The 23,545-nt window shown below is 36.5% G+C and overlaps 3 protein-coding genes across 3 annotated transcripts; 2 read left to right on the forward strand and 1 right to left on the reverse strand.

Annotated features, from left to right (window-relative positions):
- The first annotated feature begins 1,996 nt into the window (after nucleotides 1-1,996).
- Nucleotides 1,997-3,674, forward strand: LOC134793684 (cuticle protein 7-like). Its single transcript, XM_063765336.1, has 4 exons — nucleotides 1,997-2,097; nucleotides 2,447-2,692; nucleotides 2,971-3,137; nucleotides 3,518-3,674. Exons 1-4 carry the CDS (start codon nucleotides 2,086-2,088, stop codon nucleotides 3,588-3,590), a joined length of 498 nt encoding a protein of 165 aa, XP_063621406.1. The 5' UTR covers nucleotides 1,997-2,085; the 3' UTR covers nucleotides 3,591-3,674.
- Nucleotides 3,675-9,315: 5,641 nt separating this feature from the next.
- LOC134793683 (cuticle protein 8-like) lies at nucleotides 9,316-10,664 on the reverse strand. Its single transcript, XM_063765335.1, has 4 exons — nucleotides 10,418-10,664; nucleotides 9,935-10,183; nucleotides 9,543-9,709; nucleotides 9,316-9,427 (listed from the first exon to the last, which is right to left on the reverse strand). Exons 1-4 carry the CDS (start codon nucleotides 10,427-10,429, stop codon nucleotides 9,355-9,357), a joined length of 501 nt encoding a protein of 166 aa, XP_063621405.1. The 5' UTR covers nucleotides 10,430-10,664; the 3' UTR covers nucleotides 9,316-9,354.
- A 4,732-nt stretch (nucleotides 10,665-15,396) lies between these two features.
- On the forward strand, nucleotides 15,397-22,990 carry LOC134793896 (histidine-rich glycoprotein-like). Its single transcript, XM_063765610.1, has 8 exons — nucleotides 15,397-15,673; nucleotides 15,946-16,209; nucleotides 16,497-16,663; nucleotides 17,381-17,445; nucleotides 21,078-21,112; nucleotides 21,423-21,848; nucleotides 21,936-22,102; nucleotides 22,895-22,990. The coding sequence occupies exons 1-8, from the start codon at nucleotides 15,662-15,664 to the stop codon at nucleotides 22,962-22,964; spliced, it is 1,206 nt and encodes a 401-aa protein (XP_063621680.1). The 5' UTR covers nucleotides 15,397-15,661; the 3' UTR covers nucleotides 22,965-22,990.
- The last annotated feature ends 555 nt before the right edge of the window (nucleotides 22,991-23,545 follow it).

Consider the following 23,545-nt stretch of genomic DNA (forward strand, 5'->3'; position numbering starts at 1 on the left):
GTACATGTTGAAATAAAGAGCAAGATTATTTGCAGTAGTTGATGTTGGTAGGTATAGTCTTTGTAACATACAAGACAAGGTCTAATTATGTAAATTTTTAGGCTTGTGCTTTCGCCATTTCTTACCGCGAAATACAGTGATCTAAATATTTCAAGGACGTGTACGGGTAACACAAAAAATAATTACTTACCTACTGTTTAAAGAATAAGTACTTAATGTTGGTTATATTTCTTATATCAGCAAAAAATTAGTAAATCCATACATCGTTAATTTAAGCTCATGAGTTTCTTTTTTAAAATAAAATAAAATAATTCATCAATGAGTACGTAAAATTAGATGATGTTTTTGTTTACTACAAAGTTTTTATTTACCTACCAAATCTTCTTATCAAATTACATAGTTCCAGATTTAGGTTTTTGATGCAGGTACTTAGTTCAATTAAGTAAAAGTGAATAATATTTTCAAGCGGGACAACAAGTGTTGAATTTTATCACGATATGGATTTATTAAGTTCGGAAATAAACTTAGAGGGAATAAAAGTTTATTTATTATATATTTTAAAACTGAACCAAAACTATTGACCACAAAATACCTTAACACCTCTTACTCCAGTATATATGAGTCCATCAAGCCATTACGCTTCGAGCCGTGAGAAAAATAAATGTACCTAATAAACATACGATGTAAAAAAACTATCCTATTATATTCCGGTCATGGCCTATAATAGAATCTAAACAGGGGGCTCATTTAACAATCTAGAATCTACAGTTACCAACCCTCATCTATAATAAATGTTTACATTTTGTATGTTTGTATAGGGCCTTGAGTAGGTATATATAAGATTGGTAACAATACAATGCTATGATACAAATGAAGCTGATTTGGTGATGTAGACAGAAGGTGGCCATATAAACTGACTTTAGGCTAGTTGCAATCGCCCCGATGAGTAACTGTACGGTTACCATCAGTTTGTCACTGACATAAACGCCGTCGAGAACGTAATTTACTTTCTATACTTACATCCGCTCGCACTCGCATATTAGTGCAAACGGGATGTATAGAAAGTAAATTACGTTCTCGACAGCGTTTATGTCAGTAACAAACTGATGGTAACCGTACTGATGTCATAATGTTAAGGATAACTCACGCTAGACCGGGCCGGGGCCGGGCCGGAGCTTCCGAAGCTCCTTTTTCTATGGAAAGCACCACATTATCACCGATCATCCGTCATAGCAAATGACATGTCAGACGCCTAGGCCCGGGCACAGCCCGGTCTAGCGTGAGTCATCCTTTAGGCTTTCTTATATTAAATTAATAATCTTGTTCACCCATAAATAAATAAATATTATAGGACAATTTTACACAGATCAACCTAGTCCCAGAGTAAGTTCAATTCAATAAGGCTTGTGTTGTGGGTACTAGACGGCGATTTACATATATAATATACACACATAAATATATAAATACTTATATACATAGGAAACATCCATAACTCAGGAACAAATATTTGTGATGAATACACAAATAAATGCCCTTACCAGGATTCGAACCCGGGACCTCCTGCTTCGTACCCAGTTACACAATACACGCTAATTATTACAAAACAATAAGGCACAACATTGCTTAATTATTAGTTAGATACAATAACCCGGCAGACGATGAAAGCCACACCGGACTAGGGTTACCAGATGACAGGAATTTTCCTGACATGTCAGGAATTTTGGCCTTTTGTTAGGAATGGGGACGGAACACGAAAATTTCAGGATTTTTTTGAATTGACAGAATTTTTTATAAAGTACATACATACCTTTTTATCCAAATTAATCCTAAGAAAATAATAAGAAGTTAAATCAGGAATTTTGTCAGGAAATTCTAAATCTGTATCTGGTAACCCTACACCGGACACAATGATTAACCGCTTCACATTATTATCGGAACTGTGACCTTGGCGTCATGTCAAAGCTACAGAGTCAAGGTGCACACGCATTTCGCCGCCCCACCGCACGCACGCGCATGATCTATAAAACCTATACATCTGGACTGTCGACACCAATCAATAACTGATTGTTAAACAATACACCCAAAATGTTCAGCAAAGTGAGTGTGTTGGCATTAATTCTGTAGTATAATAATTTGAAACAATCAATATAATTAACATAATTATTTCTTTGTCGAAGAATTTACATGAAAATTTCTTATTTTTTTAACTGTTGCCCCTGTTCCATTTCGGTACTTATCACTCTTATCAGTTAAATTAAGTAATAAAAACATAATATGTTAATTCATATTTCATGGGTATTGTTCCAAAAAAGTATAGAACATAACGATTTTAAACGGATTATACGGCAATTATTATTCAACATCACGTTTTACCACTTGATACTAATATCTCTAGAGTATAAAGAAATCTAAACTTGAAAATGTATGAATAAAAATATTTTTTTAGATCGTAGCTTTCGGCGCACTCCTGGCTGCGGCCAACGCTGGCCTCCTCGGCCATGGCCACGCCGTATCTTCCCAAAGCATCATCCGTCACGACGAGGGCCACTATGCCCCAGCGCACTATGCCGCCCCGGCTCACTACGCTTCAGCTCACTACGCCGCTCCCGTAGTCCACGCCGCCCCTGTCGTCCACGCCGCTCCTATCGCTCACTACGCCCCTGCTGCTCACTACGATCATCATGATGAATATGTAAGTTTTTCTCTAATAAAAAATAATTAAGGTTTTTTCTACTTATTCACATGGAAGATGCTATATATTAGTTAGTTAGTTAGTTCTACTGGGCATTTTCCGCAAATCGACAACCATTTTGCCTATTTTGCGTGAATACGAGGTTGCACTACTCTAGCCACCCCAGCTCGTCCATGAATCCTAGCAGGGTCTTAAGTTTGTTTGGTATAGTCCTTCCTTCTGATGATGATGCTATATATTATAACGGCCACAAGTCTAAGAATTGCGATATATTCCAGGCTCATCCCAAATACGACTATGCGTACTCCGTGGCTGACCCGCACACCGGCGACCACAAGTCGCAGCACGAGTCCCGCGACGGCGACGCCGTGCACGGCTACTACGAGCTGGTGCAGCCCGACGGCTCCGTGCGCAAGGTCGAGTACACCGCCGATGACCACAATGGGTAAGACAATATTTATTGAATATTGTACTGTCTTAGAAAACTGAGAGGAGTAAAAGAAAAAAGAAAGAACACTCAATATACCTATCTAACTAATATACTAACTGGTGGTCAATGCAAGCAAATGAGCTTGTCGTACGGGAACTTCCGTTCACGAGCGTATTTTTTATCAATCGTTAACTACAGCACCAGTTGCTTTTGACTGCTGAAATAATCAATGCTTCGTGTTTTTTTTATAAACGCGCTCGTGTACAGAATTTCCCGCAGTCGGATTTGGCCGCATTGACCTTAATTATTGTTACAGTGCTTGGTCAACTATTAGAACTAACCTGACACACTAACTATATATACTTACCATATTTTAAAATCGCTATTTTTTCCAGTTTCAACGCTGTTGTTCACAACTCAGCCCCTTCCATCCACGCTGCTCCCGCCCACGATTACCATCATTATTAAATTATTTCAATTGAAGAATGACTGCCTAATGTTATTTGTTTGAACGCTATTTATATTTTTGTATGCGTGTGAAAAACTTGTCAATAAAGTGAATTCAATTACATAATATATGTTTTGAAATTATGTACTTAATTTTTTTTTTGGAAAAAAACATTAATCGTATCCCATTACATGGTTATCTAATTCTATATTACATTAAGTGCAAAACCTAAGATGTATTTGTTGAGGCAATGCTGACTCTGGCAAACTCAAAAGGAAAAAACGGAACCCTTAAAAAAATAAAAAAAAATAAAAATAAGTTTATTGCGCACAAAACAGGCAGTACAGTACATAAATTGTTGTGACATCGGGTGGGTGCATAGCATGGTTAAATATAGTACCGAATTTCCAGGGGTCCCCGCACTAGGCTAGGCCTGTACCGCGGGAGACCAAGTATGCATTTGTATGTCATGAGTGACAGTTGGAATAGTAGAGAAAATAAATAAATTATAAACTAAAAGTACATTGTTTGATTTGTTTGTTAGTGAAATAAATAACATTACATTACAGTTTTACAGAAACTACCTTCCTTCCTTATAGGATCACTTGTCCGTCTGTCTGTCTGTCAAGACCCTTTATCTCGGGAGCGCGTGGACATATTGAGTTGAAATTAAGACGATATGCTCAGGTATATGGTCCTTTGAAGCTGTGAAAAAATCAAACTTCTAAGTTAACGAAAAAAAAAGATACGGCCGTTTATACCACAAAACACATAGGTATATTTCGACACTCCCAAGGGAATCAAAATTTATAGGGTACTTCCCGTTGACCTAGAACTATGAATTTTGGCAAATTATATTGTCATACACTACAAGTACAGGGAAAAATCTCAAAACTCAAAATGTGTACAAAATAAAAAATAAGTTTTTGTACGGAACCCTCGGTGGGCGAGTCCAACTAGCACTTGTTCGGTTTTTGGTTGAAGAAATGTCAATTTTAACACTGACAGACCGGTATCGTAACGCTGTGACATCTTATAAGCGTTGTATGAAGTGGGCCGCTAATCTCAAGAATGATTTCAGACAGTTTTTACGTAAGCCCTTTAGGCTTCCGACCCAGAGGAAAAACTAGGTCTGACTGTCTTGATTAAATAGGTATTTATAATATTATCTTTAACTGAACTTACTGACTTAAGTTATCGAGTGTTAACTGATTTTAACATAGTTCCAGATTTTTTTCTTAGTTAACATTTCTGCGTTCATTTTCAGCGTACGTTATTATAAATAAATAAAATCTGATGTGTGGGTACCACAGGCTCTCAACCTACTCCTAGCCGAAGCCGAAGCCGAAGCCAAGACGTAGAGTCTCTTTGGAAACATTAATTAAATGTAAGATTATACACCGACCGGAAGCTGCCCTTGTCAGTGTGTAGAACGCACGCTGAGGCAGCACCCACCAAGGACTAGTCTACACTATTGAAAGTCAATCATGATTGCACATATTTATATCCTCGAGAACGCAGCTCTCGCTACTTCACTCTGGACGGTCGCAAGGCAAGCCAGAGTCATAGGGCCTCCCACGAGGCAACACGTTCGACGTGTTGCCTCCCTGTCACACTTACGCACGAATTTACAAGTGCAACGGAGAGGCAACACGTCGAACGTGGTTCGCGGTAGGCCCTCAGGACGCACACAAGGGCTATTCTAGGAGCGCTTAGGTACCTATATATAGGGTCGCTACTACAATACAACAGCCCGCCATAAGCTGAAAGTGAAACAAGAGAGCGATGGGACATTACATCCCTATGTCGTCACTAATTGGACGTAGTTACGCGAAAACGTTCCAACCCACAGCGACCCCATTTTGAGATAAACGCAATTTTGTGTTTTAGCGGTACACTTTTTCCCTGTAATTATTTCAGGCAAATACTATTGGTTTTACTGTGGAATGCCAAACTGGTTATTGAATGATATGCATATTTTTTGTAAATACATAATACAAGGGGCATATAAATAGGTAAAACGAGTTTGAAACGTTTTTGCTAAATTTAATTTTGTATGAACCTTGTTAAATAGCAATTATGCATAAACGTTCCAAAACGAATTTAAGTGTATTATTTTATAAATATAATATATCTAAAATAAATTTAATATGTAAAATAATAAATAACAATGAGGAATATACAAAAACAAATAAAAAAAATTGAAAATGTATTACAAAAAAAATAGGACGTGATCTTTTGAGCTTAGAACCTATGCCAAATAATTAAGCTACCTACAACAAACAGAAATCAGACTCTTTTATGTATAGCAATTCCCGCTTTATTCTTTTTTCAATGCTCAAATCTTTAAAACCTTTTTCCAGTGATAACGTCATGAAGATAGAAAACATTTTATCTTTATCCAATTTAATTTATTTTGTGTGTATATAACCAACAAACTTTGTTTTTGTCCGTGAATTTCTTACGGTTGATAATCTTTTTTTCCAGTTTAGTTGTACTGTAAAAATAGTTTTCTGCATTTTACACACTTGAAGTGGTTTTCCTTTTTTACAGCGCTTAATTATATCGATAAATTCTTCAGTGGTATACACTCGTTGATGATGTTTGAGGGCAGTTTCTATTTTAGAAAAATCTGTGTCATTCGGTAAAAACGTATGGCCAAACTCAAGAAATCGAAAGGATAATTGTTTTCAAAGTTGGATGGGAGCTTAAAATTGTTTTATAACAGTGGATTACATAGTGCTTCTAACGACACTGGGCATTGTTATGTCTGGGTAAAAGGAGAAGAAGGAAGAGGTGCTCAGGAAGTAGGATCATGCTTCATGAAATATATAATGCAAAAACTAAAATCAACGCTTCAACATTTAATAATATGGAGTGATTGCTGCGGTGGCCAGAACAGAAATATCAAGATCGTTCTGATGATGAAAACAATTTTAAGGTCCCATCCAAAAACAATATCCTTTAGATTTCTTGGTTCTGGCTATACGTTTTTACCGAATGACACAGATTTTTCTAAAATAGAAACTGTCCTCAAACATTATCAACGAGTGCATACCGCTGAAGAATATATCGATATAATTAAGCGCTGTATGAAAGGAAACCACTTCAAGTGTGTAAAATGCAGAAAACTAATTTTTACAGTACAACTAATCTGGAAAAAAAGATTATCAACCGTAAGAAATTCACGGACAAAAACAAAGTTAGTTGGTTACACACAAAATAAATTAAATTGGATAAAGATAAAATGTTTTCTATTTTCATGAGGTTATCACTGGAAGATTTTAAAGAGTTGAGCATTGAAAAAAGAATAAAGCGGGAATTGCTATACATATAAGAGTCTGATTTCTGTTTGTTGTGGCCTAATGGCAAACCAATTGCTCCAGCAAAATTAGCCGATTTGCAATCAATGTACCAATTTTCATACCTGAGGTGAGTCTTCAGTTTTATAGAACCCTTCAAAGCTCTGAGGAAACTGTTGATGATGTTGATGGTTTCGGCGGAGTGCCAGACTTTGACACAGAAGGTTATGAAGACGAATAATGATAATGTTGTCAACATTATGAAAATATAATTTAGATTTCCTTTTCTATATAGGTAGTTATCATGTCCCAACCCTTTCAATATATTTTTCTTTCTTATTTATGGCTTTTCATTTGTTCTTAATTCTTATGTACGTAATGAAATACTAAATTTTGTTAAATTTTTCATTTAAAAAAGGGTGAATTACTTTTTGGAACGTTTCTGCAATATCATGATGAATTAGGTTTCATACAAAAACAAACTTAGCAAAAACGTTCCAATACCGTTTTATCTAAATACATACCCTTGTATAATACATATTAAAAAAAAACTCAAAACATCAAATAATACGTGTGTATTCTACAATAAAATCTATCGTTTTTGTCCGTAGCAGTTAGAGAAAAAAAGTGTACCTACTACTAAAATGTTAAAATTGCGTTTATCTCAAAATGAAGTCTCTGTGGGTTGGAGCGTTATTGCGTAACTACGTCCATTTAATAGCAAAAATGGATGAAGTATATGTAAATCGTTTATAGCAAAAAATTTGAAAATAATATATTATAATAAAACGTTCCAATTTATTTAGAACAGTCTTCGCAGCTTAAAAAAACAGTATGGATTAATCTAAAAGGTTTCAAATTACATGGAACATTTTTGCAGAAATAAAAAATGTATAAAGATTTTGCAAAAACGTTCCAACCCACATGGATCATTTAAGAAACAATTAAATGTGCGTTTTATGAATTTATTATAATGTTCCAAGACAAGTGGAACATTATAACGATATGTTATTCTATTAAGAGTTTTTAACAGTATGTTTCAGTATGCATGTAATGTTTTTACTTTATTTTGAGTACACGTCCTTGGCATAATGGTGGGTTGGAACATTTGGGTCAAACTTTATTGATGAAACTAACCTAAAAAATACTAGCATCTTTGTGTGCACATGATGTAATATGTCAAAAATAGTACCCTGGTTATGGTAACTCATTTTCGAGTGACTTGTGGGCTGGAACGTTTTCGCGTAACTACGTCCAATTGTAATAAAAATACGGGGTAGACTCAGTCCATTAAAAGTCTGCAGCGGATTTGATAGCCCACGCAGTGCACGTGTTATTTTAAACGTCAAACTTCTATGAAATTATGACGTATAAATGACACTTTCACTGCGTGGGCTATCAAATCCGCTGCAAACTTTTCTTAGTCCGACTCTATTCAATTTATCAATTTTATAATATAGAGCAACTAACGATCTGATACTAATTTTAATATATGTACATCAAATATAAGGTATAGATATGTCAGTGTCAAAAGTGACGTTTCTTAAAACAAAAATGTCATTTTTGACACTGATATCCATATCGTATCTAGACATTATATTTGACGTATATTAAAGTTCAAATCAGGCCGTAAATAAAAGAATAAAGATTTTTTCAGAAATGAAATGAATAGCAAATTGCGTTTCAACGTGCGTGACAATGACACGAGCGCGACGAGGACATTTACTCCTGCTGTGGCGTATTCAGCTCCGCATTACAAAAAGGTTTTATTTATGGTTTGTTTTCATATATAATGTTATATTTGGTTTTAGAACCTTATCATATTAAAATATAATAATTTGAATGTATATAACCATAGCAGTCTGAAAAACGTCTTCGTAACAGTGTGATCTATATATTGTTATTTCCTTTAAATATATTTTATGTGATTCGTTTACCAGTGTTTCAACAAATATCGCAAGTTCATTACCTATACTTGCGGCTGGAAGCTGTTCTACAAATATAGAAAGAGACATTTAAATTATTTGAAAATCTTTTAGTTGAATTTATGTGTTGTGTGCAACAAAGTGATTACTACTACTACTACTATATGTTATTAGTTACTAATAAATAGCTTTATGTGTGAGTTAATATTATATAATAATTATATATTCGTAAAGTGGTTAATGCCTAGAGAGTACCTATTCAAGTACCTATTCAGATTTGCAAAATATGAAAACACCTTGATTTTTATTTCATGGCGTTTCCTTAAAATGGTTGTATTGGACTTGAAGTTTTCCACTATTTTTAGGTGGTTTTTATTCACCAGCCCTTAGTGAAAATTATTCATTAAGTTTTACGAAACGACAACAGGATGAAACATTATAAAAAACTGAAATATGCTTTCATTTGTTTTATTAATCAAGATTTATTTGTTCACTGACTTCCTTATTATACAAAAATATAAATAGTTTCCTAATAAATACTTCGATGCTTATTCCTTTTAATAATGATGGTAGTCATGGGCAGGGGCAGCGTGGATGGTAGGAGCAGAATTATGCACCACAGCGTTGAAACTGAAAAACAAAACGGAATACATTACTTACTGGCTGCATGATGACTAGTATTTGATAAAATGTTTATGAAACATAGATTAGTAATTAAAACATATTTGTTTTTTATTCTACATACCCATTGTGGTCATCAGCGGTGTACTCGACCTTGCGCACGGAGCCGTCGGGCTGCACCAGCTCGTAGTAGCCGTGCACGGCGTCGCCGTCGCGGGACTCGTGCTGCGACTTGTGGTCGCCGGTGTGCGGGTCCGACACGGAGTACGCGAAGTCATATTTGGGATGAGCCTGGAATATGTTTCAATTATTAATTTTATAGCCTTTCAATGAAATGTACCATATGTCATGTCTATTTTCTGCACTTTTAAAGGACCCCAAATAGTATTTTATGCAATCGTGATATAATGGAGAGCTTTCAGTCGATCAGTTGAGTAGGCGACGAAGCTTGCCGAGTTGCCTTAGTAAGGTACGAGATGGAAAAGCTTGATTAATTGATTATATCAATTTACTTACGTATTCATCATGCCCATCGTAATGAGCGACAGGAGCGTAGGCGGCGATAGGGGCAGCGTAGTGAGCAATAGGGGCGGCGTGGACTACGGGAGCAGCGTAGTGCACCGGGGCGTAGTGAGCCGGGGCGGCATAGTGGGCTGGGGCATAGTGACCCTCGTCGTGACGGACGATGCTCTGGGAAGACACAGCGTGGCCGTAACCGAGGTGGCCAGCGCTGGCCGCGGCCAAGAGGGCGCCGAAAACTACGATCTTAAAAGAAGGACAAAAAGAAATTATTTTATTAAAAAATATGGAAATGCTTTTATAATCTAAAAGAAAACAAGTATTGTGTGGTTATATAGGAAAAAATAATTCTTAATTGTTTTTCCAGTTTAATGATAATGAATACTGCATGTGTAACAAACACATTGTGAATAAATTGATAGTTCTATATAATTGTATCAGTATTATTTATATTTTTTAATATCATGCCTGTACGCTTACTTTGCTGAACATTTTGGCTGTTTTGCTATCTGCAATTGATTGATGTCAATGGCACGGTGGTAAGGTTTATATATTATGTAGATCACGATAACGCAGCAGCGCCGGCCCGCGCGGTGGGGCGGAGAAATGCGTACGCGCCTTGACTTTGCTGATAGTGCGTGCTTTGGGACTTAAGGATAGGATACAGAGAAGGATACGGAACTTACGAATTGTGTCCTGTGGAGTAGAATTTGTCTCAGAACTACTTAAGTACCTACTCGTCCATAGATAGTAAGCCAATCGGTTAGTAAAATCCAAAATTAAAACAATATAAAAGGTTTTTTCTATTAAAGTACTTGCTTAGGCTATACACAAGGAATTACATTAGAAATGAAATGTGCGCATGTTTCAGACCTGCTAGCGTGAGTCGCTCGACTCCATACATCTAGCGCATACTTCAAGTATGGACTCACGCGCGAGAACGCAACTCATGCTAGGGGATAGCGCTTTACCCCCTTACATAAACGCACTACTGTACAAACCTCAATTAGCTAATAATCGTTTGTCTTTATCTGTCATTTTGACTTATGTATTTGTAAGAAAGGGATACATAATTTAACTAATTCAGGCACCTAAAGTTTTATGAATAAGGGGGTTAGTCTACATCCCTATTTTCCCGCAGCGTGACCACACACGTGAGATAAAAATAAAAATAAACGTGACCAAAATTATGCTAACTATACCCCTCTAATATCATAAATACAAAATTAACTATCGGCGCGATTCGGGAAATGAATTAGAGATTCACTAGATATGAAATAGTAAAGATATGTGACGTTCCACGGCAAAAGGTACCTTATTGCGGCTGGCGCTTACCCTATTATTAACGCAGCTCCAATATTCAGCCGGGGCAATGGTACCTTTTGCTGTGGAACGTCACATATCTTTACTATTTCATAGCTAGTGAATCTCTAATTTATTTCCCGAATCGTGCCGTATGTCTCTCTGTCTATTACCTCGTCGGGCTTTAAACCGCTGAACCGATTAATATGAAATTGGTATGGAGATACATAGTTTAAGGCCCTAGAAAGAACATAGGATAGTTTTTATCAATCATCATCATCATTCCATGCACTAATTAAAAAAAAATACCTCGTATTCCAAATTAGGTAAACGGATAGGTTATTATTATTATAGCCTTTATTATTCCTTAAAAAGATTCACATTTAGTTACAAGTATATACATAATTTTTTTTTTTTTTTACAGCTTGAAGTAGTAAATACATTTCATCATTATCATAAGTTGCAAATATGCTTAATGCTATGCTGATTTTATATAACAATAGGTTACCTAATTTTTAGAGCAACAAATATATTTGATTTATAGTAGTCAAGATATTTAAATAATTTTAATAACAACATTTAGGAAGTCATGAATGAATAAAAATAAGATTGTATAATTTAATAAAAAATAAAATATAATAAAAAAGTATACCTAATAATAAATTATTTTTGGTCATAAACCGTGAAATAAAGATAATTAATTTAATAAATGAGCAAAATTGTTGTATAAAATTATTTAAAATCCGTTTAAAAATATTGAAATAATCATAATATATCTATATCACAGTCTTAAAGTTAATCATAACAAAAATAATAATTGCATTATAAAAATAGTTCACATTTTGTTTGTATTGCATTATTAAATCCAAAAAAAAGTTAAAATAAATTGTAAATAATTAAAACGCATTTCATCTCGATAAATTGTAAACTTACGATTAAAAATATAAAAAATTCAAAATAATAATAATGTAAAACATATATATACTGTTTTTTGTTAGTTAAAATATCTTCTAAGGACCTCTTCTCGAGTAAAGGCCTCCTCCATACTCTTCCAGGTGTCTCTATCTCTTGCTTTTCTTATCCAGTCTTTTCCCGCCACTCTGACAATCTCATCGTTCCATCTATCTTTCGGCTTTCCTTGCATTCTTTTATTGGGCGGGCCTGTCCATGTAGTGATTTTTTTTGTCCATTTGTCGGCGTTCATACGGGCAACATGGCCAGCCCACTTCCATTTTTGTTTCTTACAGTATTCTAGAGCGTCTATAACATTCGTTTTTTCCCTGATATGGACGTTGCGTATTCTGTCTTTTCTTTTAATATTTAAAATGCTTCTCTCTAAAGCTGCTTGACATGTTCGAATTTTGTGTTTGGTGTCGTTTTTATATATCCATGTTTGGCTGCCGTAGGACAGGCAGGGAAGTATGCAGGAATCTAGAACTTTTTTCTTTAGTTTTATAGGACGGATAGGTATTAGGTACCTATCATTTGAATTATTTATCACGTGTACGTACGTACTCAATAATACATCATTGTACTCAATAATACATCGAATGTGTCTCAACTCTCAATACCACTGACCAGTTATTTTGTCATTGTCATCATAAAATACATACATGTATGTATCCAAATATTTGTAAGTAAAGTAATAATGAAGGCTATTTACGTAATGCTGATGCAAAATATTAACTCCATTTCATCCAGTTACACAATCTCTTAAAACCTCGATTGTTAATTACTCCCAGATCCTAAAGCCATATTGGTGAAACCAATATCAATAAGCATTAGGTCAATCTGCCTGAAACCTCCAATCTTATAAGCATCTCGTTTTAGGTGTGTATCTTTGATAGTACCTCTTATGTCTATGTCCTTGACGACCGGTCTGGCCTAGTGGGTAGAGACCCTGCCTGTGAAGCCGATGGGCCTGGGTTCGAGTCCCGGTAAGGGCATTTATTTGTATGATGAACACAAATAGGTATTTGTTCCTGAGTCATGGGTGTTTTCTATGTATATAAATATGTATTTATCTTTATAAGTACATATATCGTCGCCTAGCACCCATAGTACAAGCTTTGCTTAGTTTGGGGCTAGGTTGTTCTGTGTAAGATGTCCCCTGATATTTATTTATTCTTAGGTTTACCATTCAGTATACATAAGTTATATTCAAAACCTGGGCACATAAGACATTTCATACAAATGTGTCGGTTTAAATGAGTAATCTGTTTTGGACTTTGTCCAACCTGTTTTGACTGGAGTCGGACCAAGCTAACTCTGCATGGTATTAGTGACAAAGTGTGGCAATGCCACAATTTATGTCAACTTAATGAAAATAGACGTTTATAACTGTCACAAAAATGAACTCACCGAAATCAAGATTTAGTCCAAACATGAATGTGCCCAGAAATAACTTTAATAACCTTGACTTTGTCACGAACACTGGCGAAAATGGAAACATTATAACTATTTATATAATTCGATTTCCGGAAACCCATTCTGGCAAGAGTTAAACAAATTTTATGATCGAAATAATACAATGCAATTCTCAATTTGGCATTGACGTTCGCGAGAAGTTTTTACTTTAAACTGTAAGAATTTCAACAAGTAACTAAAAACTTTTGTTAGTTAAACGTATACTACGGCCAAATTAAAATCGTTAACACACTGTCTGTCTGTTTCCTCCATAAGTGTTACTCCTCCTCCTCTTTACTTTATTCGTGTGTTAAATTAATTAATTGAATGGTATCCATATGGTTACATTTAAATTAAAACATCATACAGATGTAGGTAGTGCATAAATTGTTTTCCATCCTATTTTCTCGGAAACGTTCGTATTTGTCATGCTACTTCAGTCAAACTCAGTACTTTTTGTACCGAGACTGACTGAAGTAGAAAGACACGTTCTTACGTTCCGTGAGAATGCGAAGGAAAATAATTATGCACTACATGTGTAGCTCACTCGAGTGTGACATTTTATTTTATTTCATAATTAATGTCCTTTTATGACGGAGATTTTTTTTTAATTTAATTGGGTGTTATAGGAATGTAGGGTGACCGTAAATGTTGAGAAAACTTTTACTTAACGAAAAGTAAAAAAAAAACAGGAATTTTAAGGTTTTGCTGTTTCACTTAAATCGATGATGAGCGATGCCTTAACATTAACTGAGTGTGTAGGGTGGGTCTTGCTCAGTGCTCACGTCTCCTGAATCATCCTGTGTTCAAAACGATAAATTAAGGGTTCTAAGCCCCTAGTCAGAAACAGTTAGGAGACAAGAACACCAATACAAAAATAGGTTAGATAATAAGCAAGTATGATAAAACGATGCAAAATGGCCGAAGTAGGTCATAAACTGTCCATATGTATTAATTTGACCTCCTGTGACGCCTCAATTGTTTTTTCTGTCGACCACAACATCACAAGGCCGTGTCAGTTGTGCTTTTTATGGCGAATATAGTATGCAATAGTTAATTATTAATCCAGATCGGTATGCGCCGTAGCTGACCGCATCCTGTATAAGGAAATTAACTTTTCCGCTACTGATTACTGATTAAACCGAGATAATGTTATTAAATAAGATAATCCGTCTAAGCAATTAAATTATAAGAATTAAAATTTATGCTCCGTATAGCCTATTGATGATGATCATCATGCAATATAAAATACACTAGTTGTAAAAAGAAAACATTTGAAACAGGGGATATGGCAGGGTACTCGCAAGGTAAATATTAACGAAACTTTTATTCGGAAAGTCACAACGTTTGCATGTATAACATTTTATGATTGGGCCGGTAAATACAGGGTGGCTAAAAAAACTGCATTCCCGTTGCCAGGGAGGTTTGGGATTATACTGAGCAACTTTTACTATGGGACCAACCCCGAAATCGCGAAAAAAAAATTTTAGCTGTTTCATACATTTTGGTTGGTCCATTTTCTATGAGAGGGTATTATTTTTGACCCGTTTTCTGGGTTGGTTCCATAGTAAAAGTTGCTCAGTATAATCCCAAAGCCTCTCTGGCAACGGGTATGCAGTAATTTTTTAGCCACCGTGTATATTGTAGGTACCTTAAAAATAGGTACGACTCGATTGAAAAATACTGAAATTATTAATTTTCACACTAATCCATTCTGTTGCCCAAAGCTGTCATTGGGGTAGAATTAGCCAAACAAAAGAATAATCAAATTACACTTTTTTGGGAGCTTCGTCAATGTTACACTACGCTTCAGCAGCTTCGCATGTCCAAAAGCAATTGATATCGATACCATGACACATATTGCAATTCCATAATGGTTTTGATTCGACCTTTGTCTATTGTCGCGCTCCGCGGCCTGCACCCCACTTGTTCTCGCTCAGTGTTAATAATATAAAAACCAGCGGCCACTGATATTGACATCAATCAGCGACGAACGTTGAAGTTAACTAGAGCAAAATGTTCAGCAAAGTGAGTTCAATTAATGACGCATATTTTAATTCATGCAGTTTTCAAAACATAACACAACTTTAGCAAAGCATAAATAAATAAATTATATTAGTGCAGCGAAAAGCGTCTTCCACTCTCAAATACACCAAGCTTTAAACTCCTTAAGTTAACTCACCCTGACCTTGTTCCAATACAATTATCTCATTTCAGTGTCTCATATTAAACAAAGATACATACATAACATTGTCACATTATCATAATAAAATAACCTGTAACCTAATTTGATTTGCCAGATCTTAGCTTTCGGCGCCATGGTCGCAGCCGCTTACGCGGGTCTGATCCCTGAGTACGGACACGCTGTGTCCTCCCAGAGCATCGTGCACCACGGCGACTACGCACCCCATGGCGATTACGCCCATGGTGACTACGCCTACGGCCACCTCGCCGCACCCGCCCACTACGCGGCGCCTCTGGCCCACGCCGCGCCCCTGGCTCACTACGCTGCCCCCGTCGCCTACGGTCATGGATACGAGGGACATGAGGGACATGATGAATATGTAAGTTAGCAGAATGCAGCCACCTAATGTATGAATACCTACTTGCTCTAAAGCTGAACGTAATTACGCATAAAGTCCATTTTTGAAACAATCCGCTTCTTAGAAAGTAGTAAGATACTTACAAAGAAATTATTAACCGACTGCCAAAACTCAGTCTATATCAGTAAAAAAAAACTCATTCGCCACGCAAATGTGTTCACTTGAGAGATAACAACCATCAATACGGAGTGTGTGACTCGGCCAATTTACTGTATTTTTCAAACTGATTTCTATCTTGGCTGTTCCAGGCCCACCCCAAATACGACTACGCGTACTCCGTGTCGGACCCTCACACCGGCGACCACAAGTCACAGCACGAGTCCCGCGACGGCGACGCCGTGCACGGCTACTACGAGCTGGTGCAGCCCGATGGCTCCGTGCGCAAGGTCGAGTACACCGCCGATGACCACAATGGGTAAGAAATAATTATCACACGTTTTTATCAGGCACTCTTGACGGAAATCAATAAGTAGTTTTACTCCCAGCATATATATTACTTCCTCTTCCGTTTTACTTTTCGTAAACAATAAAAATATCTTAAATATTTTTTCGGGATAAATACTTCTTCCTTACCAAACTAGGTACCTGCATAAAATGGGCTCCTAGGTTCGTGGGTGCTACAGCTTTTTATACACCATCACAAAAACAATTGAGTTTAGAGATTTATGTTTTTTTCGCGAATAAGTAGATGAATATTCTACATTAAGCTACATATAATCGAAGATATATTCTTGCACAATATGCAAAAAACACTTCATACTAGCTTGACCGATGACTTTACAAATAAATTGCAAACTACTTGTCTAATTGATTTTGTCGCCCAAAGCCGTGGCCTAATCTAGTAAGTTTAGTGATCCAAAGTATGTAGTTGACGTAGTTGTTTGCTTCCAGTACCTCTACAAGTTAACCCCTTTATGAGGCCATGTAGGTTAGGAACATCAACAATTTTATCCTCTTTTGCATTTTTTGCTAATCAGATTTATAAAGACAAATTATGTGTCAAAGAGGCTTGGACTCGCTACAATTGCTATCTGTTGCGCGTTAATTAATTAATGCATAAGCCTAAACCCAAGTAAACTTTTTAGTGACCTCTGCAGCATACGTTATCGACCTTATTGTTATATATTTTCAGGTTCAACGCGGTCGTGCACAACTCCGCCCCATCCATCCACCCCGAGCCCTACCACGGCCACCATTATTAAGAAGATCTCTCCAGTTTTAGTGATGTTGTGATGTCTTTAACAAAATGATGAATTAGTAAATAATAATTTATTAAATATTTTGTATAACGAATTTGACTATTCATTGTTTATAATTACGAGTAATTACTCGGGTTGTTGATAATATTAATAATGTTAAATATGTGTTCGAAACGCGAAAGTTTTATATGCAATATCAGATTTTTTATGCCCGTCCCAGATAGACCAATAGTATACCAAAAGATATTTTATAGCAAGGCATCTTTTACGATATATTTTACGTACTATTTGACACAGTCCACACACGAAGCTATATAATATATATTTTGGTATATTACGATATCTTATAGCAACTTGCTACATAAATATTATAGCTCGGTAAATTACGATATATTTTGGTATCGTTATCGTGTGTGGTGCTTATCTATACTATAAGATATACATATTTCGGTATCTTACGGTATATTAATATACAGGATGATTCATGAGACGTGAGCAGGACTAATCCTGCACACTCAGTAACTGATAATGGATCTTTTTCCTATTTTCTTACTTTTTGTTGAGGGAAAATTTAATTCTCTACAATCTTGGTCACCCTACACATGACACCTAATTAATAAACATAAAACCTCTTTAACCGTAATGACACATTTGGATTACGAAGAAAATAAACTGTCAAACTTGAATGAGATACGAGTTTTCAAAAGTAACCAGACCATGATGACAGTGATGACATTCAAATTGACACAGAATATCGGTACCTAGTTTAGTATTCTAATTTTAGGGTGACCATGCATGTCGTAAATAAATAATTACCTTTTTTTCAACAGGAGTAGAGAATTAACGTTAACCTCACTAATACTGATACGAAGCAGTTGCTTATAATATACGAAATGCGGCAAATGCGCACTGTTAGTACAGTGGAAACTGGATAAGTGGAACCTGGGTTAGTGGAAAACCTCTTTAAGTGGACCCAAGTTCTCGGTTCCAGTCCCTTGGCAACGAATTACCTCTATAAGTGGAATTTTGGGACCTCTATAAACGGAATCCATTTTTTCGAAAATTTCTTATTTTTACCTCTGTAACTGGAAGCAGCCGTCTCCGAAACCTCTATGAGTGGAATAGCTCGGCGTTATAAAAATTTGTATTTTTATTAAACCGTCACAAGGAGGGTAGTTTGTTTCGTTCATTATGGTTCGTATTTTAACTACGTATTTTGTATGAGATCACACATCGTTCAGTTTTTTTTGCATTAAAGTACAATCGGTACATTGATTTATTTAACCATACTGGTTTCTCGTGCATAAATAAATATTAGGAGTGATTTAGTATTTGTAATTTTGAAAATTGTATACGAGTAGGTACTGTGGATTATTTACAGTATTGCTTTTTTTAAAGTCAGGATTACATACCTATTTTTGTTAATACATACATATCTACATACATATTTAATAAAAGATGATTATTTAAGTCTTGATCATACCATACGTGACCTCTATAAGCGACATTACTAGCATCCACAACCTCTGTTAGCGAGAGCCTCTGTAAGTGAGAAAATGTTTTATTTGAACCTGGTTTAGTGGAAAACTGGATAAATGGAAAACCTGGATAAGCGGGACTAAACAGCCGGTCCCTTGCGATTCCACTTATCCAGTTTCCACTGTAGTAGTAGTTAGCTCAAATGCCGCTCTTGTAACCAGTCTGATAGAGCAATGGGGACCGACGATCTGGCACCTATTTCACCACGATGACAATTGACACCTGACACTTCACAATTTTCTGTATATTTCCAGAAGGGCTAAGATGGCCGGCTCTTTATCATTTGTCACCATGCCTGTCACGTTCTAACAAGTATGTAAGTAGGTATGTGCGAAAGTGACGCATGCCATGACAGATGATAAAAACGCGACCGTGATACCGCTGCAGGTCGATAAGCAATATACTGAGAGTTGCCAATGTCAGGTAACAATTGACACAGTGGTGAAACAGGGGCCTGGTCCTTAATTTACCTAAGTAATATATAAGGAAAGGCAAGTACCTATATTATTTCATTATACCTGGCCTGTAATGGAGATTAAGCGAGGTAATTAAATACAGTTATAATTAGACAGAACTGTGACCCCACGCATTTTTAAGTATCGCACAATTTCATCATGTCGGTAATTTTACAATGTATCACAAGTGTTATAACCCATTTAATACATATCACCAGTGCATATATGGCTAGTTATACACAGTAGGTAAAGAAATGCAAAGCAATGAATTTTTTTTTGTAACTAACAGGGTGCTTAGAAATTAATATTTTTTTAGCTTTTTAGCTACTAGGATAGTCGATAAGGACGATTGTTAAGAAACTTAATGATTCTATCGAAGACAATATTAAAGATTCTAGTTCAATCTAACTTAAAAAAGAGTATATGCCATAAACCTATGCCTAATACTACACAAAACGTTATAAAGCCTGGCCAGTAATATATGATCATTGTCAAGAGGGTGCTGTTATTCTCATGTATAGGGTATACCTAGTATGAAAAAAATTGTTCCAGTGAAATTCCCCAACATGGCGCGTGATCATATAATCAGGCAAAATACGTAAGATAATTTTGGTCCATCGAACCGGATATCATTTGTTTTACATCAGTAGTAAAAACAATCAAGGGCAGCCGAATTAATATGTCAAATAATATACATTTACTAACTGTCGCAGGTATTTTAGATACGTACATGTAATAATATGTAATTCTAAAATATAAGTACCTACATTTTACCTACCATTATCTATCAGAACAACTAACCGTATTAGAGTTTTTATGGGTCCTACACATAAAGACAAGCCCAGATAGATTATTAAGTAATTATAATATTGTGTAATCTAGCAAGTGGTCAAATTATGATAGCTCGGCACTAGAGTTAGACCAAGATAAGTCTGCAACGATTTTGATAGCACATCATATTTAGTTAAATTATATGTATTTTACACACACAGTTTTTCAAAATGTTATGTAGTTAGAAGAACTGTCAAGACGCGACGGTGAGGTTATGTGTAACAGACTGAACACACTCGCATATACTGATTTACAAAAGTTGAAAAGCTCAAACTAATTCTTGTACTTGACACCACTTATCTTGGTTATGATTAAGTAACCTCCATGAAAGAAAATCTATCTCATTAGTACCTAATTATATTATTATCACATACATATATAAGTATTTATCTTCAATTTAAATGATAACACAAAAATGTCTTTATCTGTAGATATATGTAACAATAAAATTGGGTATTCACACCACGCGGCGTCCACCTAAGAATATCAGAAGCAAACATCGAATGATCGCGCATGCTTCTGAGACCTCATTGACCTACAATAACAAGGCAACGTTGAAAATAAGAACGGAGTAACTACGTCTAAAGCTCACGAAAGTTACAACGTTCTCCTATCAGGTTGCCTACTATCTTGGTTGGGCGTATTTTCGTTAAGTAATGATCATTCGGTTGATAGTATGTAGGTAATGTGAGAGCGAAAAACAAAGCGACGACCTTGCGCTCTGGGGACGCACTGAGAGCTCACGCCCCACCGGCTTAACACCACATCTTATAAAAACCACTGCTGCTTATCAAATGTATGTCAGTCACGCATCTCTATCCAAAAAACATGTTCACCAAAGTGAGTCGCCTATATTCATAATAAGCTACTTAAGTAGGGTTAAGCGGTCACAAGTTAATCGTTGCGGTTAATACAGTCTTAGCTCATGCTTTGCTTGAAATAGCTCAGTAAATAGAATTTAATGATACCTAATTTGAGATAAGAGCAAAGCAATAAGGCTGCTCTGAATTACTAACTTTACCTAAACCAGATTTTTGTCTTTAAAAGTGCTAAAGTTAATAATTTTAAAGTAAATACCAGCCTAGAAACTCAAAGGTTTCGCGCAAGTTATTTGCAGTTAGACACAGTTTAACCTGTTTATCTATTTCAGATTTTAGCTTTGAGTGCCGTGGTGGCGACCGCTCAGGCTGGTCTCCTGGGACTGGGCCATGGGCTCGGCCACGACCATGGATATTCAGTATCTTCTCAGCACAACGTAGTCCACCATCCCCACTATGCTCCTGAAGCACACTTCGCCCCTAGTGCTCATGAGGAGTACTCCCATGGTGGTCACTACGCTGCTCCCATCGTCCATGGTGTCCACTACGGTGCCTCTCCCCTGCTCCACAGTGCTCCCCTGATTCACGCCGCTCCCATTGCTCATGCTACCCCTCTCGCCCATGCTGGACCCATTTCACATGGTTCAACCATCGCTCACATTGCCCCCTTGACCCATGCGGCTCCTCTGTCCCATGCTCATATCGCCCCCATTGCTCATCACGGTTATGCTTCCCACCACGACGGACATGACACATACGTAAGTATTCCTAATAACAGAAATAAAATACATTTACTTGAAGTTTAGTATCCCGTACTGTTCAAATAAGAGACGCATTTTTTATAGGCTCACCCCAAATACCAGTACTCTTACTCCGTTGAGGATCCCCACACCGGTGATCACAAGTCTCAGCACGAGATCCGCGACGGCGACGTCGTGAAGGGCGGATACTCCCTGCTGCAGCCCGATGGCTCCGTCCGCAAGGTTACCTACACCGCTGACGACCACAATGGGTAAGAATCTCTCACTCTCCCTCTTTTTCTCACTTTGCGTTTTTCTCGGCTACGTCCTTCCTTAGGTAGGTACTTTTGAAGCCTGAGGTCAATTTGACCAAGAAAAAATTACCGAAACAATATGTAGTACAATTAGAACAATTCGACCTCATGATTAGTAATCTTTTCCCAACCTCAGCCATGGCTATTGAAAATTTTGCGATTACTATCATTAACTACTTGACCAGCAAGGGCATCTCAACAATAAGACGCATTGTTTTGTTACGGCAGCGTTCATTTGAGCCTCGCACTTTAACCTCTGCATAGTCATTAAATTCTACGTAATGTCCAGCACGAGTTGATGACATTGCAACTTTCCCCAAATTGCGTAAATATGACCATTTAACGAGTTGCTGGTTATATTTGACATTGCTTTCCCAGGAAGCTTTGTACGTAATACGGTCGTAACTTTACCACATGTTTACATGTTATCATATGGTGGTCAAACCGGTACCGCGCACGTTCCGGTGTCTACCGTATGAGTAATGACCTCACGCGACCCCTGCGTCGTCGGCTGCCAGAACAGGTGGTAATACTTAACAAACCCGTTCCGAACGAGTTCTGATAACGAGAACAATTGAGTTTTAAGGTCTAGGGTTTTAAGGTACTGATAAATAAACTCTGTACTATGTGTTCCCGATCGTGGTTTTCGAAACTCCGTAGGTAAGGTACGTGGATATCGGTATGTGCTTACTATCAGACGCACCGAACCTTTGTGCTATCCGGGTAAAAAAATATGTATTTTTTTTGCAGATTCAACGCAGTCGTGGAGAACTCTGGACCTAGTCACCACGTGTACTCTTCTCAGCACCACCATTACTAGATCTCGCATTAACAAATAAGCTTTACTTTTAGTCTTGTTTACGACTTGTACCTTGTTTATTTATTATTATTTTAATGTACAACGAAGTCATTAAAGATACTGATTTAAAAAAATATGTTCTATATTTAGTGTACGATTTGGTGATATCAAATATTAGTCCTGTATATAGTAGGTTGATTCAATAGATATATCAAAAAGTTTCTAAGTTCAAACACTTCATTATAAGAAATAGGAAAGAGTAACATACATTGAAGGAGCAAATAATAAACGGTCAACCTACATAACAATGTAAATAGTTACATATTAAGAAACACTTTGTACGAAGCTAGTACTTCACGGAGTGTTGCGAAAGTTTATTAAAATTCATCTCTTACCAATGAAACAGGCTGTCATAGGCGTTTTAATCAAGTCTAAGGTACCTACTTCACTGCTCTAGTTATCAAATCGATACATAGTTGCATCGACTCGATCAATCATGACTCGATGTTATTCAACAACAAACAAATCTCAGTTGAATGATTCGAATGATATCGGTGATATCGGGATTTACTTGACGGACTAACAATTTCATCGCGTCTAAA

The sequence above is a fragment of the Cydia splendana genome, chromosome 9 (genome assembly GCF_910591565.1).
Source record: "Cydia splendana chromosome 9, ilCydSple1.2, whole genome shotgun sequence".
NCBI classification, from domain to species: Eukaryota; Metazoa; Arthropoda; class Insecta; order Lepidoptera; family Tortricidae; genus Cydia; species Cydia splendana.

What these genes read in the sequence shown, in the direction of transcription:
- LOC134793684 (XM_063765336.1), top strand. An exon ending in ACGATCATCATGATGAATAT is followed by an intron (nt 2,693 to 2,970) that starts GTAAGTTTTTCT and finishes GATATATTCCAG; the next exon opens with GCTCATCCCAAATACGACTA. An exon ending in ACCGCCGATGACCACAATGG is followed by an intron (nt 3,138 to 3,517) that starts GTAAGACAATAT and finishes TATTTTTTCCAG; the next exon opens with TTTCAACGCTGTTGTTCACA.
- LOC134793683 (XM_063765335.1), bottom strand. An exon ending in ACGATGGGCATGATGAATAC is followed by an intron (nt 9,710 to 9,934) that starts GTAAGTAAATTG and finishes AACATATTCCAG; the next exon opens with GCTCATCCCAAATATGACTT. An exon ending in ACCGCTGATGACCACAATGG is followed by an intron (nt 9,428 to 9,542) that starts GTATGTAGAATA and finishes TTTGTTTTTCAG; the next exon opens with TTTCAACGCTGTGGTGCATA.
- LOC134793896 (XM_063765610.1), top strand. An exon ending in CAAAAAACATGTTCACCAAA is followed by an intron (nt 21,113 to 21,422) that starts GTGAGTCGCCTA and finishes TATCTATTTCAG; the next exon opens with ATTTTAGCTTTGAGTGCCGT. An exon ending in ACGACGGACATGACACATAC is followed by an intron (nt 21,849 to 21,935) that starts GTAAGTATTCCT and finishes CATTTTTTATAG; the next exon opens with GCTCACCCCAAATACCAGTA.